General features: G+C 49.1%; 1 protein-coding gene across 1 annotated transcript in view; it reads left to right on the forward strand.

Moving 5' to 3' along the window:
* The window catches only part of LOC133343417 (ventral anterior homeobox 1b-like), a 39,609-nt gene that overhangs the window by 9,136 nt on the left and 7,028 nt on the right, over positions 1-23,445 (forward strand). The window contains exon 2 of the mRNA XM_061553000.1: positions 15,654-15,841. Coding sequence (XP_061408984.1) covers positions 15,654-15,841 — 188 coding nt within the window. The remainder of the gene's footprint in view (positions 1-15,653; positions 15,842-23,445) is intronic.

Below are 23,445 nucleotides of genomic sequence, written 5' to 3' on the forward strand. Positions count from 1 at the left end.
TGCCAATATATCTCGTGCACAACATGTGCAGTACAGAGTGACTCTATAATATGTGTGTGTGGTGTGTGGGCACAATGTGTATGCCACCTCCGATGAGTGCACGGGAACACGACCCATATATTGCACATCCCTCCTTACGAACACGCACTGTACGCGCTCGCCCCGTGTGCATGCGGAGGCCCCCCCACACTCACTCCCAGCCGTCGCGCGAGACGGAAAGGGGGGGGGGGTGGTGGTGGGTGGGAGTTGCGGGGGAAAGCAATGTAGGGAGGGAGGGAGGGGAGGTGGGGGAGGGCCACGCCGCCACATCCTATCGGGAGGCGCGCTCATTAGCGAGCCCTGACCTGGTTTGAGAGCCCCAGGGAAGGGGAGGGGGCAATCTCGCTGGGGAGGTCATCCCTGGGTCAGCCGGGCGCTCCAGGTGCCGCACAAAAGACCGCGGAGGGCCGCTGCTACCGCCTGCATTTCTACTGGTTCTCCTGCCCGCCTGCCGAGCCTCACTGGCCGCGCGCCGGCGTACCCAGCCCGCCTGCACATTTTCCCGTTTACTATCGAGCCCTCCAGCCCGTTTGCTTGCCATTCCTGCCCGTCTGCCCGCTCGCTAGCCCGTCCCTCTCCGAGCGAACGGTGAAAACCACGCGCCTGCCCACTTAACAAGCCTTCATGCGCGATTCTAGCCTGCCTGTTTACTCGCATTGCTGGCGAGTCAACCTCCTTGCCCGCGTGCTCGTCCGCACGCCATCTAACTCGCCTGAACACGTTCAAAAGACGGACAGCATGGGTGGACAGCGGGGACATTCTGGCCAAAAGTAAATCATTCAGGAGGCCCCAGAATTGACCCAGCCAGGCGGTGGATGGTCCCGGTGTGCGTGGTCCGCATCTGCCTTGCAGCTCCAGTTGGCTCTCATATGTGTCTGGTCCGTGCCCCTACAGCCACGGACGCCAATCTCAATTTCTCTTCTGTCCACTGCTCGATAAGTTAGACACCACCACCACGGCGACGCTTGCCCTTGGATGGAGATCTTTGCGCGCTCGCTGGAATCTTGAGAGGCGGGGTTCGGAAATGTGCCAATTCGTAGGATTGTTTGGACCCGGTCGTATTTGCTCGCAGTAGCCGTTGATGCTTTCTAATATCTGCATGGGGGGTGGTCAATACGCATCGCTTTACTATATTACACTCTAACAATTTTTTTTTCCCATGCATCGTGTAAACGTGTAATTCTAATTTAAGAGTGTGTATGCTTTGGCAGGTTTAACAGATAATGCTCTCTAGATTGTATTGAATTTTTACTGCCATATGGTGGTGCCTTCAGATAATGGCACGTGCGAATGAAATATGAATGTCGCACAGGTGACCTCGCGAACCCGTGACGTCACGTGCACTGCAGTAGAGCGCGTGCTTTTCACCGTTCGCTCGGAGAGGAACAAAACGCGGGGAAGTATGACGATGTGTGCATTTCATTCGAAGTGTTCGCCACGCGAGACACGGTATCGCCGATTCACGAGCGCACGTGCTAAATGACACCCACAAACGCGCCGATATTATTGTTACACTATCGTATGTTAAAAAAAGGGTCATCGGCATCATCACCAGCCATTGTCAATCCACTGTTGATTGAAGGCCGTAGCCAGGCCTTCACCGCAACCAATCACGACCCCTGCGATCTGACAAATCCACCCAGCAGCAACCCAGGCACACGAGTTGAGTTCATCATCGCTCCATCTCGCTCGGTTGGATGTCCTGTCGGACGCGTTCCGTCTCTTTGACGCATGTCCGTTGCTATTATTGGGCTTCGCCAGGACACGCTGATAAAGAAGGGACCGATGGTGAAGGATATTAGAAATATAGCATACATGTAAATGATCACATTTGCTCTGTCGTGTAAGCTCTAGTATAAGTTGTATGCTAATATATTTAAAGGTTTATTTATGTAAAGGCTAATAGCTAAACACGAATAGACAGTCGTACGTGTACGTGTTTGTTATTGTTTGCTTTTCTTGTGTGAGTTGAAGCGTGTTCATAGCAGTTACGTACACTGACTGCCTAGCCTCGGAATATCGTGCTAAATTATTGATGATCGGCACTCAAAGGGCCGCTATAAATAGCATAATTAATAACACTCTACCCCTCTCTGCAGGCTTTTTTTACAATTGCGCAATACTTTTTAAAATTCAGTTTATTGTATTTTAAATACGAAAAGTTAAGGTGGGTGCGTGTGGGGAGACCAGATTTGGATCATTTTCTACTGACACCTGGTACGTGTTTGGGGGAACGCAACTCCATTGCACTGCCACCCCCATCGCGAGCTCCGGAATCGATAACGATCGATCGATGAATCGACGATGGCTCATTATCACCCCTCCACCGCCACCACCACTAACCACCACCACAACTCCGAGTAATAACACGTACAGTAGATAGGGCCGCAAGGCTTCTCAATGCGCGCAGTTGAAACGCCACTGAAATATCCCCACCCACGTGTGCGTGTTATTACATTAAGTAAGGGCGATGCTCTAACGTGTGCGTGCGGCAGACGCAGCGTGCATTTAAATGCCCGCACAAGGCCATTTTAAAGTGAATCTACCCTTTTGTTGATCGCGGGATGTGCGGTGCAAAGATAATGCGATGGCCTTAGTGCAACTGAGGTCTCAGGCTGTTTCATTTTTTATTTTGTGGCAGGCGGAAGGCGCTCGGTGAGTTGCATGTGGGGGGATGCTGTGCTTTTGTGAAATACCCAAGGACGTTGGTTGGAATCCCACTGCGCGCGTCTTATTAATGCGATGTTTGCATATGCAGTCATCGTCAGCCGTTACCAATCGTCACAAAGTCAACGATATGTCACGGTGAAATAATCCACACCTCGCTTCTTCCTCAACACACGAGCTGATGTCATGGCTCCATCTTCCCCGATGGACGAGTCCTGTCCGTCGGTCTCGTTCCACTCCTTGACTGCCGCTCCGTCATTTCTCTTCACCATGGCCCATCAACCCTTCTCGCCACCCGCAGTGTTCCTGACCAAGCCTCCACGCCACTACCTTAACAGTTTGAATGATGCACTTGAGCAGTGTACGTTCTCTCATCCGTGTGCTCTCTCTTCCTGTCTCTGAATGTCATATATATAGAGAGACGAAAAATGTATTCTAGATGCAATGCCATGCGAAAATCTTGCCGCAGCTCTGCAAGGGGGGGGGGGGGGGGGTCGTAGCTCTGATTTGGCATGGACACGAAGCAACATGAGTCAACACGATGTACAGCGGTGCACAGTTGAATGCTACTGCCGCTCAATGCATCGCCCTTGCACGCACGTGATGCGCATTGTGGTTGTCTTTAATCCATCTTGAACGTGACAACGTTTAAACAAATCACGCCGTAACAAAGGAAAACGAAAAGGGGGCTGGGGGGAGCTTGGGAGGGGGGGGGGCGGTTGCAGAGGCCTTCATCCAGCAGTGGATTGATCAAAGCAGATGATGAGATACAAACGTGTGGCGACGTTTACTATCGCGACGAGAATGTTCTTCGCAAATCGCGCTGCCATCGCTGTCAATGGATGTGAGGGTTTGTGTCAGCTGTCGTCTGCATGAATCGCATCTCTGTTTTTTCTTTGTCCGCTACTTTGCGCCAAATACCAAGTGCATTGCCTGGAACTGGACTTAATCACAGCCCCGAGTTGAGCTTAGCTCAGAGTCACCAGTAGCCGAGATGATGCGAGTGGTTCATCATCATCATCATCCCCAATCAGTCAGGATCACTCCACTGCTGAAGGAACCACCTCCCGATTCAGTCGTCACTCCTCGCGGTCACGAGACGACACAACGAGCCATCGAGTCGCTTTGATCGCTCCATCTCCGCGGTGGTGCACGCGGATCTCGGACCGTGCTTTGACAGCGACTCTTAGAAGCCGTGCTCATAATCGTCATTTAGTCACGATCCACCCACTGCTGCGTGAAGGCTTTCACCCAAACCTGCCGCCACCCCTGTCACGTCACCGTGCGATGACAAATCGACCGAGCTAGCAGCAGCTATCGCGACGGGCCGGTTCAACCGCTGGGCGTCCGTCTCGGGCGTGTTCTCATTCTTCGGCCAACAGAGTTCATGGGCATCATGGGGCGATAGGCGCAAGCACAACGCTAACGTAACATACGAATCGTGCAGTGTGGGGTATACGGTGCAGCGTGTGATGTTGTATGACTCGAACGCAACACTTGACCAATACACACAAACTAACGTGCTCATCAAGTGTGACAACACCGTTGATGTTTATTGTGTGTCAAATGTAAAGTCGTAACCCAGCAAATCTTAAATACACCGATGTGTATAGCTCTTGTGACTGACACACGGATATGAAAATTACGTACGATTAAATCAGTCTTTGTCTTTAGCAATAAGAACACACGCGTCTAATGAACGCCTTTTGAAACAAATAATAAGTTGCTTTGCGCTTCGGGGCATTAGCGCGGCTACTTTTAATCTCGAGCGCGCCATCAGATGACGCTCGCACGTGGTGTGGGAAATCTCACGCGCGTCTGTCGCCGTCGCCACGAACTATTATCGCAATACGATCATTATTATAATAACAACATCAACATCAGCAACACACAGTCCCGTATCAATCCACTGGCTCCGGACGAAGGACCGCACACGCTGTGTCGATCGTGGGGATTTCTCGAGCCCATCTCAGTTGCCCGGTCGGTGAAGGGAGGCAGTGAACAGGATCAGATCACGGGTTGACGATTGCCTGGCCGTGGTCGGGGATCGGAAAGCAGTTCGCTTACCATTGAGCCACACCCATACATTACAAATAAAACAATTTAGTTACCATGGAAAGACTCTTTTTTGTTTTCAAGAGGGTGCTGCTACATTGGGATGTAGGGACAAATTCCATCGTGGGTGGTCGGGGGAGGAAACAGCACGACCCGCAGGAAACGCGAACATACGAGGAGGGCGTCACTCCCAACTCCGCACAGCTTGATTCGAGAATGCATTGGCGTAGTGCAATCTCCAATCTGCCTCCTAGCCTGACCCCTACACCACCTGGTATTGCCATACAGTTCCCCGTCAAAGTACTAACCAGGTTCCAACCTGCTTACCATCCGAGATGCGATGAGGTCGAGCGCATTCCGGGCTGCTGCGTCATGGGCGCGTCGATCAACCAGACCGCTTGTGCGCAGCATACACACATCGTGTGTGCGAGTATGTGTTCGTCTGTGTGTGTGTGTTTGTGTAGGGAGCGGTGGCGCAGTGGTTAGCGCAGTGCTGCAAACTCGGCGACCCGCTCACGGCCAACACCAGTGACGATTATCTTAACCGATCCTGGGCCTCCTCTAGGTCGATTTAGCGTTAAATGAGTTCCTGGTGTTACGTAGGTAGGGGGTGGTGCTGGCCACACACCCCCTCGTATGCCATTCCGGACTTCATCGGTGCTCGCTAACAGCACTTGCCCCCTGCGGTCGAGCAAGGTTACGCGGGGGGGGGGGGGGGGGGTACTGTGTACACAATGGCTCGATAGCTGGATAGGGAGCGGTGGCGTAGTGGTTAGCGCGCCGCGCTACGAACCCGGCCACCCCGAGTTTGATTCCCGCTTACGACCAACACTCAGTGGACGATTATCTGAACATGGTCCTGGGCCGCATCCCCTAGGTCGACTCAACATCAAATGAGTACCTGGTGCGGTGTTTAAACATCGCCACTGGGGAGACAAAGGCGGTCGGGCGTGGTGCTGGCCACCCCGCCGCCTCGTGTTGCCTGGCCGGACTTCATAGGTGCTCGCTAACAGCACTTGCCCCAACAGTCTACGAAGGCTGTACGGGGGATCTTTGTCTTTGATAGATGGATGGGCATGGTTCGCTGATGAGCCTGTGTGAGGGTGAAACCCGCGCCCATGTCTAACATTCTACCGGCGATGTCTTTGTCTGGGCGGATCATTGACGGGGGCGTTCGCACTCGATCTCACATCGTACAAGTCGTTGGGTGTATGAACTGTTGGGCACGATGTGCAGCGTAATTGTGTAACTATATAATACTCTTTGGTTCTTTCGGTAAAGTCACGTAGGTATAAAATAAAATGGGAAGAGCTTTTCCCACCTGATGACGGACGCTTGTGTTGCGCCCGAAACGTCGTGATGTATTTTATTTTATACCTACGTGACTTTACCGAAAGAACCAAATAGTATAGATTCCTGCAGTCACGAAAGCTTCAAATTAAGATTAATTATATTTTCCCGAATATGTTTATTCCTCAAAGCGTTTTACGTGTATTCAGGTCATCACGTCTTCTGATACAATCATGAATAATACATGTATAGATTAGCACAAATTAGTTTACTTCGAAATAGGTATATGGCTAATTTGCATCTACCATTTTTAATTATGCGTGTTCAACCCAGTTTCCAACGATTTCCCATATATTAATTTTAATATAAATTAATGTTAGGATATCAATTCTAATAATTATTGCGTACATGTTTTGTATAATATTAAACAAGGACTTTACACCGATGACAAACGGTCATGTTTGAAATAAAACACACGTGGATTGAGAGGTATAGGAGCGATCCATTTATAGATACCCCGTTAAAATAATATGGGGAGATGATCGAGAAGACTACATTTTAATTTCCAAGCCTCTCCACGTCTCCTTGCTCCGCCAATATCAATGCGCGCGTCAAGCCAAGGAACACGTCTCCCTAGTAGGGTACCGAGAAACGGCGTTCACAAAGTTTAACCACCTGTTGAGAATAAAGTTGGGGTCATAATAACGCAGTGTGGTACCTATTAATGGATCACCATCAATATGTATATTTGCATAATACACACACACATTATGAACAATAAGAAGAGGTTTTAACCGTTCTGGCAATAAAAAATTATTAAGATATTCTTGATTCTTTCTGCAAAGTCACGTGATGATGTCACATGATGATGATTGCTTATGTTGCAATCGAAACGTCATGATAATTTTATTGTTTTATTTTTATTATTTTATTATTTCCCTTCTACGTGACTTTACCGAAAGAACCAAGAATATGGATCCCTGTAGTCACGAAAGCTTTAAATCGAAATTATTAAGATGTTCAAATACCAAATAGATACATTTTTGCGATGAATCAGGTCTCCTTTAATCACACGTTCTTGTGGTGAACATGCTCTGATAATATATAAATATTTGATGGTCCAATGACACACACACACATATTGTGCCGGGTATCTTCTTCGGCGGTAATAATTCGATTTAGCATCGGTCGAATTTAAATACCAGGAAAATGTAACAAGGTAACAACATTTTTGATTTGAAGTTTTCGTGGCTGCAGGAATCCATACTCTTTGGTTCTTTCGGTAAAGCCACGTGGGTAGAAATAATAATAGATGACGACGTTTCGATCGCAATAACAAGCGACCGTCTTCAGGTGAAACGTCGCGATCTATTTTTTTTCTACCTACGTGACTTTACCGAAAGACCCAAAGAGTAACGTAACAACATGTCAAGGTTTCGTTCGATGGTCTTCAATCAGTACGGCGTCGGTTATTTTTCCGTATTCTTTCATTTTACAAGTGGTTACGTTTTACCTGCAGTTCACATCACATGTAGCGGCGCTGCAAATATCAAGGTGTGTGTGTGTGTGCGTTAAATGAGTACCTGGAGTGATGTCTAAACACCGTGACGAGAGAGACAAAGGCGGTCGGGCGTGGTGCTGGCCACCCACCCCCTCGTGTGCCGTTCCGGCCTTAATAGGCGCTCGCTAACAGCACTTGCCTCAACAGTCGGTTAAGGCCATACGGGGGATCTTTGTGTCTGTATAGCTCACGATAATTAGTTGACAAGCCCCTCGTCAATCCACTGCTGGATGAAGGCCTCCACTTGCCGCGTCGATCCGTGGGTATTTCTTGACCTACAGCGCCGCGCTGGTCAACGCGCGTTGTTAAAGGTGAGACGAGAGGGTGGAGGGGGTGGGCTGTCAAAGATCGTTTCGATATAACTCACCAAAGATGTTGGCCGTCGCTAGGAATGTAACTCGCGTGCTAAGCCGGTTTAGTTATGCGCATTGTTCATTGCGTCACGTATGGATGTAACGGTAACCTTGCGAAGATCGTCACGTGGAGATCACGGTGCATTACGAAGATTACCGGTACGTGCCCACTAATCCCAAGCGTGAAGGTATACGCCCGTGCGATTCGAGTGGTTAGCGAGCGCATTGTGTGAAGATTACGCGGCTTTCACAGTTAACCCAAAAGTCTCTGTCGCAGGTGCCTCTCAATTTGCGATATTGCACCGCCACCGACAGTACACGCGCACAGTCTATACATACTGCATCGCGCGGGGTGGAGCGGTGGCGCAGTGGTTAGGGCGCCTACCTATGGAACCTGGTAGCTTCAGCTCGATTCCAGACCACGGCTAACATCAGTGGCGAGTGGTTATTTTTTTGTCTGAACCGGTCCTGGCGCCGCTATACCCCGCTTCTCCAACACGCACTGACCGTTGTGGGGAAGTATGGTCAAACACCCCCCTCCCCACCCCTGCTCACACTACCGATACGGTGTGGGGAGACCTTCATCGCGTTGAACAAATTCCTGCACATTACTAACGGTAATAGCTATTTAAAATTACTAATATATAACATATTTCTAGGTAATTAAATTTGTAAACGTTCTTTCGTAATGTATTCGTAAGGCGGTGCTATTTTCAAACCTATGAACACGTTAACGCCAATACGCATTCATCACTTTGATTTCTACGCTAAAGGGACATTGTTATATTATGTTAGGTATAACTAACATCATATTATGATTAACATAATACACAACTTGTTACCCATGTGGTCGTTGTGGTCTATATCATAACATAACACAAAAAATAAAGCGGTGTTTTTTTTAGCTGCTTACTAGATGAAAGAGAAAATCCCGACGTTTCTGCCTAGTGGCCCTTTTCAGGAAGAAAAAAACCCCATGTATGACCCCACCGCATGAGAGAGCTGGAGCGATGAACTCAACTGGTGAGCAGGAGAATGATTATATCATTATTATTGAATCGCGAGAACGTGAGCGGTGACAGGGGGGGGTGAGGGGAGAGGCTTCATCCAGCAGTGGACGGATCATGGCTGACCGTGATTATTGCTATGTATACAAACGTGTGCGCGTTTGTATGTATGCATGTATCATGTGCGTGGGTGTGTGCATGTGTTGTTTGCAGTGTAGTGGTTAGCGCACGACGCGACGAATCCGGCGACCCCTGGGGAGACAAAGGCGGCCGGGCGTGTTGTTGTCCACCAACACCACCCAACCTCGTGTACCTTTAACAGTACTTGCCCCAGAAGCCTGTGTGGGCTACACAAAAACCTTTGTCTTTGTATATGTTACGTACGCATATATATTTAAAAGTGTGTGGTGTTGTCCGTCTCGTGTGTGTATGCGTGTGCTTTGTGTGTCCTGAGTATTAGCAAGTGTGGGTACTGTTGTGTGTATTTGTTTATTGTTAATATGTAGAGCTTGTGTTTTGTGTTTGTTCTTACGTGCGTAAATTATATCCACGTGGTTGTGTGTAAGTGTTTTTGTTGGGTGCGTATGTGTTTGGTTTGTGGGTGTGTGAATGTGTGTCCGTGTTTTTATACTTTGTGTGTGTTTTGTGTGCATTGTTTGTGTGCTGTGCCTTTCTGTATGCATGCATACGTATGTGTCCTGACAATATTTAAGATGTGTATTGTGTGTGCATTTATATTTATATATGTTAAGCGTATATGTGTGCGCTTTGTAAGTATATTTGTATGTGTACGTGTCTAGTGTGTGTTTTGTGTCTGCAATCACGTCTGTGAATTGTCTTTATGTGGCTATTGTGCCTATGCGTCTGTGTTAGGTGTGTGTATGGTAGGTGTGTTGTGTGTGTATAATAGGTGTGTTGTGTGTGTATAGTAGGTGTGTTGTGTGTGTGTGTGTAATAGGAGTGTTGTGTGTGTGTATGTAATAGGTGTGTTGTGTGTGTATGTAATAGGTGTATTGTGTGTGTGTATGTAATAGGTGTATTGTGTGTGTATGTAATAGGTGTGTTGTGTGTGTGTATAGTAGGTGTGTGTATATAATAGGTGTGTTGTGTGTGTATGTAATAGGTGTTGTGTGTATGTAATAGGTGGGTTGTGTGTGTATGTAATAGGTGTGTTGTGTGTGTGTATAAGAGGTGTGTTGTGTGTGTGTATGTAATAGGTGTGTTGTGTGTGTATGTAATATGTGTATTGTGTGTGTGTATGTAATAGGTGTATTGTGTGTGTATGTAATAGGTGTGTTGTGTGTGTATGTAATAGGTGTGTTGTGTGTGTGTATGTAATAGGTATGTTTTGTGTGTGTATAAGAGGTGTGTTGTGTGTGTATGTAATAGGTGTGTTGTGTGTGGGGGGAGTTGCAATATCGCTGTTAGCGCTACGCTGCGCTACAAACCCGGCCCCTGAGTTCGATTCCCGCTCACGGCCAACACCAGTAACGTTTATCTGAACTGGTCCTGAGCCTCCCCTAGGTCGACTCAGCCTCAAATATGAACCTGGTGCGGTGTGTGAACATCGCCACTGGGGAGACAAAGGCGGTCGTGTGTGTGGTGCTGCCCCCCCCCCCCCCCATCGTGTAACGTTCCGGCATTCAAAGGTGCTTGCCAACATCACTTGTCCCAAACGTCTGCTAAGGCTATACGGGGGATCTTTGTCTTTGTTGAGTGTGTGTGCTTGTAGTTTGTAGCATGGATGTAGTGCAACGTTGAGTGGTAACCCGAGTTGGAATCTCGAAAAGTATGTTCCACCAGCCTGACTGCCGATGAGATCCAAAAGGTTTGAAACTCGTCCAGAGTAGCTTCAACAACAAGAAAAAAAATCTGTTGCATAAATAAATACGTTTCTATGCCATTAAATATGCATCTGGACTAACATATTTGGGTTCATACGTGGAGGCACTGAACGGAGTTTAACCAGAACTCGTGAGTTTGTACTCAGACGCATAAGTATGTACATCATCATTCAGGCGATCTGATCAATAGACCTTGTTGGATCAGCGTGTGTGTGTTCAGCACGCTCAACTGACACGTACAGCCTTAGCAGACTTAGTTGCTATTCGCGAGCACCTATGAAGGCCTTGCAGACGACACGTACACACGCACACACGTATGTATACACAGAACTAACGTCGCTTTGTTTAGACCTGTTTAACACATTCCTGCGGAGGGAGCAGGTAGGAACGTTGGGTTGCTCGGTCAATAGCCAGGGTCAACGGCGGCGTGGTGTATTCCGCAAATATGCCCGACTGTGTGGGCGGGCACAAGTCTGCGTGAATAGGTTAAACGTTGAGTTTTATAAGGGCACCACGGGGTGACCAGCCCCTGTGGGCTGGTGGAACCAGTGGGTTTCTACCAGTATAATCTGCTGTTAGCGGGCACCCACGTCACACACTGCCACACGCAACTCTTTCACGCGCATTTGGTCCACTTTTACAAACACGCTCTCACACTTACACGCCCCAATACGTACCGTCAACGCACTCTTACAAGAATAAACATCCTGACAGTCACAAACCTAGAGAGAATTATACATATCGCCCGTAACAGACCATTGGGGCAAGTTCTGCGAGGGAGCATATATGAAGGCCGACACGACACACGCCAGACATGCTTACCGAGTGGAGGCGCATGACCCGTTGAAATATTCGCCACTATTATTGGTCGTGAGCTGGAATCGAACTCGTGTCGCCGGCTTTGGAGCGCCACAAACGCTACACTACTGCTCCCCACATACAACAACAACAACGCCTTAGTGGCAGTGACGTCAACACGGTGCTTGTGCCAGGCTACGTGCACGTTGAGGCCATGTGAAGTGTCGAACGCTCGCCGGCAGGAGGTCACGGGGCAGACCCAGGTCGCCATGGGTGGACTGACTGAGATGACAGGCCCGTTGCACCAACTATGCCCCCTACTTTGCCCACATACACTCACCTACACTCATACACATCCACACCCTCACTCGGACACACCCTCATTTTTACGCAAGCAGACCCCCCCCCCCTTTGCCACACACTCAACACGGCGCTCGTGCCAGGCTAGGTGCGCTTTGAGGTCACGTGAAATGTCAAGAGCTTGATGGCAGGAGGTCACGGGCCAGACCCTAGGTGCCATAGGTTCGCTGACTAAGATCGTTGATATGTGCACCCACTGTACTCCCCACTGTGCCAACTCACGATATCTAGCCGGCCAGCCCTCCGCTCGTTGCTGTGAGTGCCACTTCTCTACCCTCCGCTATTGTTGGAGGGTGACTGCCTCTAACTGTCCAGTAATGTCCTTCACGAAGCCTCCTCGATAGAGGCTGATATTACACCGATGATACCAGTCATCGGCAGGTCTAATCAGCTCCACATCATCCTGTACACATCAATCAATCTCTTCTCCAGCCCGTGCCGCGCCCGTTTAGCACCCTCTATCTGGCCAAACATATGCTGCTTGGGTATGCGGTGGCTGGGCATGCGGATTACATGACCCAGCCAACGCAGCCTCTCTTGCCGGAGCAGCTCACTGATGGGACAATATCCAGATCGTTCAAGGATTTGTAAGCTCCTCACACAATCTAGCCTGTTTAAAGCCAGGATGGATCGTCGGCAGGCCAGCCTGAATGTTTCAAACTGGCACAGATATTCCTTCAGAGGAGTCCACGTTTTGCAAGCATATAGATAGGAGGGCATAACTGTGGCGAAGAAGACCCAACACTTTGTGTGAAGCAGCAGGCCAGGTAGCTTCCACGCTGACTTACGAAGCTGATGCAAATATAATGCTGCTCAACTGATTCGGAGTACGATCTCTGCTGCCAAACCAGAGCTAGTTTAAAGCACACTGCCCAGGTAAGGACACTTGTCCACTATCTCCACAACTGTTCCATAACTCATTGGGAGTTGAGAGAGTGGAGCATTTTACGACACAAAATATCCAGGCAGGTGCTTAGTGTTGGTGGGGCTGATGTTAAAGCCCCATCTCTTCGTGACTCGCTCCAGGTTTAGTAGCAGAGCCTCCAACTAATTCTCAGAGTGAGCAGCAACCACCACATCATCAGCATACATAACATGGTTGGCCAATAGGGAACCATCCCTGGACTGCACCAGGGCATCGATCAGCCTCCCACTGTGTCTGTACCAAATAAAAAAAGTCCTCTGCTACAGCCATGGAATGTTTCTCGAACTACGTGGTTGAAACATGTGGTAATTAATTTAGGAGCCTGATGATATCCCTATCGCACCCCAAGGTAAAGAGGGAATGTGTGGGACTCCCAGCCAACCAGCTTCACTGTGTCTGCTCATCATCATGACGTTCTTTATTGATTGTGAGCAGAGCCATGGACCCCGAAAGCACGCAGAACAACCCACAGCCATGACCTATTGATCGTATCATAGGCCTTGACCAGATCAATAAAGCAGAGATGTAGGTCCCATTGTAATTCCCTATATCTCTTCTGTAGCAGACGGACAGAAAATATGGCATCAATACAGGACTGCCCAGGCCTAAAATCCCACTGGGCCTCTGCACGCCTCTCCTGAGCATGTCTGGCAAGACGATGTTGAATAATCCTTGCCAGAGCCTTTCCCGGCACATTAGGAGGGAGATGCCCCAATAGTTGTTAAAATCAGTACGGTCCCCCTCTTTAAGAAGGAGGACATCCTTCCAATCCTGCATAGCCTGTCCTGTGGTAAAGACTGCTGTAATGATGTCATACAGGACAGTCTGCAGACAAACACCACCCTCTCTCAGCATTTCGCTTGGGAGGTCATCTCTGCCTGGCGATTTTCCTGGTCTCAGACACTGGATCGCTCCTGGTACATCCTGAACAGATGGCACCGCAGCCAGCTATTTATTCCAATATTTGAGACACTGCAGCCCCAGCAAGGACATCCCCACCTTGCCCCGTGATGTTATCTGAGCTTAGGGGTTTGCCCTACCCCAATACCTCACTTAAAAACTCAAAAAACCTGCAGAGTTGTTCCTGGGGGTCGGAGATCATATCACCATTATTTCCCTTAAGCATGGTAATAGGGATGGCGCCGCAAGTTACTTTTAGATGTCATTAAAGAGTGATTCGTTGTCGTGATCTACTGAAGCATTTACCACCTCCTCTTGTAAACCACCACCACTCATCCTCGCAGGGCCGGATGGCTCTACGAACCTCTGAGCGAAGGCTGTCATAAGCCTCCTCATTCGTCGACGTGGGATGATGTAATCGGTGGGAGCTAGCTGGAACACCTCCATCTTTCAGGCTTTCTGTGGAACTCTGGGCTTCATGAACCATAGTTATAAACTTAAAGCTTTCGCGATTACAGGAATTCAAATTAATTGGGTCTTTGGTTAAAGTTCTTTTTAGAAACTAACCCCCCTTTTCCTGATGACGACCACTTGTGTTGCGATCGATACGTCGTAGTTTTTTGTTATGTTTTTGTTATTTTCTTTGAACCTATCTACGTGACTTTACCGAAAGACCCAAATAATGCATAGTTCCAAACCTCACCCAACCCCAGCTGAATACTCACTTGCAACTTTCGTCACTTAATTGAGACCAGGCCACTGTGGGATTGAATGGGGTCCCAGGAGGACACCCACCACCACAGTAGAAGAATGGCAGGTGTATCTTACAGATGACAAGCCGATGATGACTGGGCTGACCAGCTCCACGGGAAGTTCTGGTATCAAGGACAAGGGCCTGCATCCGTTGTTCGATCACTATGTAGTCAAGCAGATGTTGTTGCTTGGACGAGGCGTGCATCTATGATGGTGTGTGGATGCACCAATGACGGGACGGCATATTGATGATTACAAGAAGACGAGCAGTTTCCTACTATTATTGAGCTGATCCAATCACTCCAGCCCAGGTGGCTAAATTATGACCTGCTTGGATATTAAAGCCATCCAATATGATCACTCTATCCCGAGGGGTCACTTTAGCTAGTACCTGTGTCAGTAGGTTATTTAAGAAATATGACTCATCAGCCAGACGACATAGACGCCTGTCCTCCCAGGGCCTCTACACAAGCTTAGTTTGATATTTAATTCGTGGCTTTCTGATTGAAGGTGAAGGGGTTACCAGCCCCTGGCCCAGAGCCACCGTTGGCCACTGCATAGAGGCTTACAGCGCCAGGAAGGGCCTTTCACCCAATAGCAATGCTCACAGCCACCACAGCGTTACCGATCTGCAGCCCTTACACGTAAAGGCAAAGATTATCCATATAACCTGTACCATACTGTTGGGGTGCAAGTGCGAGCACCTATGAAGGCCTGGACGGTGCACGAGGGGGTGGGTGGCCAGCACCACGCCCGACCGCCTTTGTCTCCCCAGTGGCGATGTTTACACACCGCACTGGGTACTCATTTGAGGCTGAGTCGACCTAGGGGAGGCCCAGGACCGGTTTAGATAATCGTCACTGGTGTTGGCCGTGAGCGGGAATCGAACCCGGGTCGCCGGGTTCATAGCGCAGCGCGCTAACCGCTACACCACCGCTCCCCACACACGCACCCACATACACACGCACTTACACACACACGCACTTACACACACACGCGCCTACACACACACGCGAGCGCGCACTGCTGCACCTGACGCGCGCTCTTCTCTCGCCGCCGCCGCCGCTTTCGCCGTGGCGCACGCGGGGGGCGGCACTGCAGACGCCAAGGGCGCCATCCGCGAGCTCGTGCTGCCCAAGGGGTTGGACCTGGAGCGGCCCAAGAGGACCCGCACATCGTTCACGGCCGAGCAGCTCTACCGACTCGAGTGCGAGTTCCAGCGCTGCCAATACCTGGTGGGCCGGGAGCGCACGGAGCTCGCGCGCCAGCTCAACCTGTCCGAGACTCAGGTGCGTGCTCCCTCCCCCTTCTTGGCAGCCGCCGAGTAAACGGGAATTATTGCGGCGTGTGGCTGTGATTGTGGGCCACGTGTGTGTGTGTGGTACGTGGGTGGGGAGCGGTAGTGTAGAGGTTAGCACGCCGCGCTACGGACCTGGAAACCCCAGTTAGATTTGCCGCTCACGGCCAACAACAGTGACGATTATCTTAACCGGTCCTGGGCCTCCTCCACTAGGTCGACTCAACCTCAAATTAGTACCTGGTGCGGTGTGTAAACGTTTCCACCAGGGATGCAACGGTGGCCGGGCATGGTGCTGGCTACCCACCATTCTGGCCTTTATAGGAGCTCGCTAACAGCACTTGCCCAACAGTTGGTTAAGGCTATACGGGGAATCTTTGTCTTTTGGTATGAGGATAAAAGTAATGTTATAATCGTCACCATTGTTGCCATTATTGTGGTCGTCGCCATAATCAAAACCACAATAACAAGCTTCACGAACACAAACATTATTACAGTAATTACTCATTTATCCAGCCACACTGAGCCTGATGACTGTTTTTTTTCAGTTGGGTTCCTGCATTGGGGTTTTATTCGAAGATGTCTGCCATTTAATGACGAGTGTTTATACGTGCGGGAGGAAGCCGGAGCACGCGGAGGAAACTCACACGCGCGAGGGGGCAACGCTCTATCCCCCCCATCTCCCCGTAACGATGGAAACAGCTGGTGATTAGTCCACTTGCTGCACTGCGTTCTCCTGGCGAGCCAGGGTATGGCACTTTATCGACGCCCACGGGAAAGGGAGTTTCACAACATTAGTGTGATCAATCTTGATTTGAAGCTTTCGTGACTGCAGGAATCCATACTGTTTGGTTATTTCGATAAAGTCACGTGGGTATAAAATAAAATAAATAACGACGTTTTGGGCGCAACACAAGCGTCCATCATCACAGTGCTGGATTATAGACCACTTGCATAGCCACCACCGCCCAGCATTATTTTCATCATCATCATCCAAAAAAATCAACATCATGATCATCATCATCATCATGACCACCACCGCCAAATATCATTACCATCATCGCCACCATCACATGGATCATCAACATGTACATGAAAGTCGGATCGGGGGACGACGACACAGTCTGCAGTGTTCTGTGGTATGAGTGTCAAATACGGCATGGGCTGTGAGTTAGTCCACGAGTGAAGTCACGTGTAGTCTCAGGCAGTGGTTCTCAACCGGGGGTATGCAGACCTCTCGGGATACGTGGCAATGTTCCAGGCGGTACGTGAGATGACTTATAAATGCATGGAATGGTATCGTACATGAGTGTCATTGGTGAATAATCATGTATGAATCTGCCAATATAAATAACTTCGATAACACTTAAATCCATATGGTAACCTCGAACAATATTAAATACCTTTCTAGCCTCATTGATCGTAAACAATGTGGTTTACAAGAGTAACCAGCGAGCATGAACAAATTACATGACACATGCAGAGCGTCTTGTTGAATTAGTTTTTATCCGCTTGCAGTTACAATTCGTTAAAATGTTGATGTTCACTATGCATACATGTATTCCACGTTGAGTTAGGCAAGGGGGGTCCTCGGTTGAAACAAAATTGAACAAGGAGGTAAAGCAGCCAACAAATCGTCTTGGTTCTTTTGTTAAAGTGACGTAGAAGGGAAATAATAAAAGTATATTATTATTTTATTATATTATTTTATTATGTTTTATTTTTATTATTTTATTATTTCCCCTCTACGTGACTTTACCGAAAGAACCAAGAAGACGAATCCCTGCAGTCACGAAAGCTTTAAATCGAAATTCAGCCAACAAATCTTGAGAACCACTGATCTAAGGCGTCACCAGTTCAATCAAACAGGACTTGAGAGGGAGATTCAGACTGTAGGAGTCGCAGAGGAGAAGGAGCGACCACCAGCCAGCACGTGCCGGCAACGTGGGGGGGGGGGGGGCGGGTAGCAGTGTGTGGGTTGTAGGCAGGGAGGCAGGGGTTCGGGCCTGGTTGAGGCGGAGCGAAGATCGGCGCATTTGTAACAAAGACAAATCATCACAGCTGCTTTCCTTTTGAAGTCCACGACACCAAAATTCACCGGCGCAACACGTGGTCTATTAGCTCTCGAGTCTCTTTGTACAGATCGTTTGGTGCTGCTGCTGCTGCAGCGTTGGCAGCGGTGCACAAGCTCAATCAACAACACGAACAACTCAACAATTTCGTCAATTGCACCGTCTCAACAAAACATATCGCCGGCAACATTTTGGACAATGACCCTTCTTCATAGCAAATATGAAATGGGGGCCTTTGGGTCTTCTATGACAAATGGTCATTCCCCAAAGGTCAGCTCTTGTGTGTATATATATGTTTTTATTTATTGCAGTGTTAATAACGAACGTGTTGAGCTTTTTAGGCTATAGGTATCAATCAATTATATTATATTGCTGCATCTGTAACATACTTTCAAACTGCTGCATAAAATACATGGTTAATGAATAGCAATATACTATCTTCTTGGTTCTTTCGGTAAAGTCACGTAGAAGGGAAATAATAAAATAAAAAAATAAAACATAATAAAATAATATAATAATATAATATACTAATTGTCAAAAAATTATCAAGGTTAAGGCCTCCTAGTCCTTTTCAGAAAACATTGAGTTTTATATGTAGAGAGAATGTTAAAGAGTTTTGGTAAGTCTCAATATTATATTATGAGACCTCCTTTGCCAGTAGCAAGATATAGTATTAGGTTTTTACCCTTTTATCTGGCAACAAAACTGACACCTTTATACAAGGGATCATGTTTGCATTAACCACAACACTTGCGGTCAAAATGCAAAAAAAAAAGACAACTCTGATAATGTATGCACTGTGAGACTGGGCTCTAAGAAAAGCTGTCTCAGGTGTGGACAAATCAATTTCAAGGACAGTGCATACATTGTCAGAGTTGTATTTTTGTTTGGGGTCATGTCAGTTATATTCCATTATATACGAAAAAAAACGTATTAACCAGCTGGGTGCTGTTTGCTTTTAAGCCTTGTGCGGAAAGAAAGCGTTTGTGGATTGTTGTTGTGGTTGCAGCAGCTTGCACAAAAGACTTGACGCTGCATTGTCTCATTGGCAGCTTGATCTCAATAAATGCCCGTGTCTGTGGTTTACCAATGTACTGCGAGAACTGTGCTCAACAGTGTGTGACGTGGTCGTGGCCTTTCCTGCCAACAGTCCCTCCGATGCTTTGTTCGCCCCGTTGTCGACACCCTCCTCTTGTCAATCCACTGCTGGATGAGAACTTTCCCCGCGCTGTTATTAGACCATATTTGACCAATCTTAATTTGGAGCTTTCGTGACTGCAGGAATTACTCTTTGGTTCTTTCGGTAAAGTCACGTATAAAGATAAAATAATAAATTAAATGTTGATGGAGTGACCGCAGCTCCCCTTCCACACCCCTACCCCCCACCCCCATCGTTACAATTACTATAATCATATATTTCTGCAACTAACGCTTACAAATGCGTGGTGGATTTTTGTTTTGTCTGGGCTACTCTGCTTTCCTCGCACATGAAGCCATACGTTCTATTAACACGGGAAGTGGCCAACAATCCCAATGGGGCAGGTACCTTCCTGAAACATTGTCTCTCGAATCAGCGATGTTTTGCTGGATACACAGAGACCAAATATCACTACGATTATTATCACAACGTGCGCAATGAATGCACGCAACGCACTTGGATGTCAATCACGTGCAACGTCTGCATAGCATTTACATGACGTCCTGGAGATCCTGTGTCGATTGGAACTAAACACATTCCCTTTGTCCATCCACCTCTCGATGAAGGCCTCCCACCCACGTCACGTCGGTGCAATCTTTCGTTTGACCATACTTCACCACCAATCCTGATCAGTGCGAGCGCCGGTAAATGACCGGGATGCCATGACCGGACGTTCAGATGACTAACTGCTGATCTTAGCGAAATCACGTATCCCGTCCGGCTGGGCTCATGAGCTCAACGCGCTCACAAGCGCGCGTCTGCCGCCTTTCAATTGCAGCTCTTTATTGCTATATCCGCAGCTGGATGACAGTTGTGATGGTGATAGGAGTGGGGTGGGGGTAGGTGGGTTATGCGGCGTTTGGCTGTTTCGCTTCGTGAAACAATGAAGCCACCTGCATACCAGACAGAGCCGCGCAGGTCGTTAACTCTGAGCGGCAGTGAGAGGCGAGTCAATGCGCTTACTCGCCGTGTCCACTCACGCGCACAGGGCACCCAGATTCCTTTGTCACCTCCAGTAGCCACAGTGGCTCAAGCTCACGAGCGAGCGACGCAGACAACCTGCTTACAACACGTCGTAGTAATAATAACGTCGGCAGCGCTTTGTCCATCCACTGTTGGCCTCCGATGGATGGAGGTCTCCCCTCGCTCCCCATGACCGCGTGACGATCATGCGGGGTTGTTTGACCATACTTCACCACGCTGGTGAAGGACGTGCGGTGGGGGTGGGTTTGGGAAGGGGAGGGGGGGACACCTGGTGCAGATATCACTCGCCAATGATGTTGAGCCGCGCCTGGGGATCGAACTCTGTGAGCACGACACTTCGCTACCAACCCCTTCCAGGCCGTAAGCGGCATGCGTGTCTGTGTATGTCCGCGTGTGTATGTGCCTTTCATATCCGGGGGGGCGAGGGAGGAGGCTGTAGATGTGCTGCAATGGTTAACACAATGTGAACCTTGCAACCTAATAAGCCACGACTTATCACATCAGTGGCCATTCATCTGAACCGGTCCAAGGCATACGCCTAGGTCGAATCGGTCTTCAAAATAGTACCCGATGCGATGTGTCAACATCGTCACTGGCGAGACAAAGGCGGACGGGCGGGCGGGCGTGGTTGCAGCCACACCACCTCGCTTGTGCGCTTTGCTGACCTTTCTAGGTGCTCGCCGATAGCACTTGCCCCAGCATCCTGCTATCGGGAGGATCTTTGTCTTTTGTGTCTTTTGTTTAACTATGCATGCGCGAGAAATTGCGTGGGATGATGCAAGCGGAAGTCCCGTTAAAAGCCTCATTTTGAAGAATAATTCCTAGAAAACCTGCACACTGGTCGACACCCGAATGTGCACGGCCTCGGGTTTTGTGAAGCAGCAGCAGCAGCAGCGACCTGCACAACGCGCCCGTCCATTCTCTTGTGTCTTTGTGTGTTCTCTGACGCGCGTATATGTGTGTGTGTGTGTGAAGGTTCGCGCGTGTTTAAAGGGTGTGTGCTTTGGGGGTGTGTGTATTTTAAGCGGGGTGTGTGTCTGTGTGTGTTGAGGCAGAGCGGTGAGCGCGCTGCGCGACAAACCCGGTGAGCCGAGTTCGTTCCCGCTCACGGCCACACCAATACTAGGGGAGATTATCGCAAGCGATTATGGGCCTCCCCTAGGTCGACTCAGCCTCAAATGAGTACCTAGTGCGGCGCGTAAAAATCACCACTCGGGAGACAAAAGGCATCCGGGCGTGGTGCTGGCCACCCACCCACCTTCGTGTGTCGTGTCGGTCTTCTTAGGTGCTTGCTAACAGCACTTGCCCCAACAGTATGTCAAGGCTATAGGGGAGGGGATCTTTGTCTTTGTGCGTTTGAACCTGTGTCATGACGGGGGCGTTTAGGGTGTTGTGTTTTGCGAGAGGAGGGTGGACGGTATGTGCGTGTGTGTGTGTGTTAGAAGGGTAAACATGTTTGTCTATATTTCCTACGGTTTTTTTTTTCATGAGTGGGGGCGTGGAGTGGGTGGCGTTTGGAGCCGTGGTGCGGCGCTACGAGCCCGGCGACCCAAGTTCGATCCCCGGCCATGGTTATCATTCGTGGCAGGTGGTGGCTGAATCGGTTGTGACCCTCCCCATGCGTTCTGGGGATTCATTTTAACTTCAGCAGTGGGGAGACAAAGGCGGTCGGGCGTGGTGTTGGCTACGCAGCCCCTCGTGCTGCCGTGCCCGGCCATCATAGGTGCTCGCTAACAGCGCTTGCTCCAACAGTCTGTTAAGGCTACACGGGGGATCTTTGTCTTTGTGTAAAGCAGCATGCATTCCGTTATTCCTGCTACGTGTGCACACAACGTGTGCTATGAGGACACACGACATTATCACCATGATCATCATCTGCAGCAGCAGCTGCGGTCTCTCCACTGCTGGATGAAGGCCACCGCACGCCAAGCCGTGATCGTCTCTCGCGATCTTGCGACGCAACATTCCCTCAAGCTGCTCCACGATGCTACGAACATACTGTACCGTCGATGCGATGGTGGTGTGTAAGGCTGCCCATTCAGCTGCTCCTCGCAACCATTTGCAAGCTAAAGGAGCGAGCATGAACTTGACGCTGCACGCTGCGTACGCGCCTGCACTCGCACGTGAGACGGTGCAGATGATTCGCGGTGTGTATATTCGCGACGCATCATCACGACGGTCACGTGCTGAATCGAGAGCCCGTTGTGTGCTGACTGTCGAGAAACGATGTCTTATATGGAGGTATGACGGTGCCTTGACGCTGGTGGCAATGAATTACCGTTACATATTCCATTCGCGTTACAGTATGTATTGTGTTGTATCGCCGTTACACATTGTATTGTCGTTACACTTTGCATCACCGTTACATATTGCATTGACGTTACACTTTGTATTGTAATTACATATTGTATCACCGTTACATATTGCATTGACGTTACATATTGCATCACCGTTACATATTGCATCGACGTTACAAATTGCATAGACGTTACATATTGCATCACCGTTACATATTGCATCACCGTTACATATTGCATCACCGTTACATATTGCATCACCGTTACATATTGCATCACCGTTACATATTGCATTGACGTTACATATTGCATCACCGCTATTTGGGTGCAGCGGTGTCGCGTACCGGTTCAGCGCACTCGCGCTATAAACCGTGCGACTTGAGTTCGATTCCCAGCCACAGACACCCTTCCCCAAACCCGCACTGCCAGGCCTGGTGAAGTTGCCCTGTGCACGCCCAGACGACTCTGCCCGTGACAGACGCTACAATGGGGAGGAGGAGGGGAGGGGCTTCAATCCAGCAGTAGATTGACAAAGGAACCGTACAAGTACATTGTTCATCATTATTATTCATGGAGCTCTCAGCCACAGCCACGGTGGTGTCGCTGATGCTGTATACGATGCAATAAAATCATCACCGCGATCATACATCGACCGAGCACGCATGCACGTGCTCGGTGCATCATTGACATCGCAGGCTCGTGATGAGATGAATGGCGGTTTGGAGAGAGGCCTTCAAACCCAGCAAGCGCGTTAACAGAGGGCAGCAAATGCTGATAAAATATGATGATGCTGATGATTGTTATTCGTATTATTATTATTATTATTCTACACAGCAGCCGTCGGCGCCATAGGCCGTCGTCTGGCGAGCCTGCATCGTGTTGCTTGGGTGGGGGAGGGAGCGTCGAGTGAGGAATGATGGAGCAGTCCCAAGCAGTGTGAGCAACAAAGCGCTCTCGGGCGGGTTTGGAGCGTCTCGTTCCGTGATGGTGCGGGCCGCAGACCCATTATCCGTAAATTAAACATCGCTATGTGTGGTCGCAGAGC

Source organism: Lethenteron reissneri, chromosome 17, assembly GCF_015708825.2.
Source record: "Lethenteron reissneri isolate LAM-NWPU_2019-01 chromosome 17, ASM1570882v1, whole genome shotgun sequence".
NCBI classification, from domain to species: Eukaryota; Metazoa; Chordata; class Hyperoartia; order Petromyzontiformes; family Petromyzontidae; genus Lethenteron; species Lethenteron reissneri.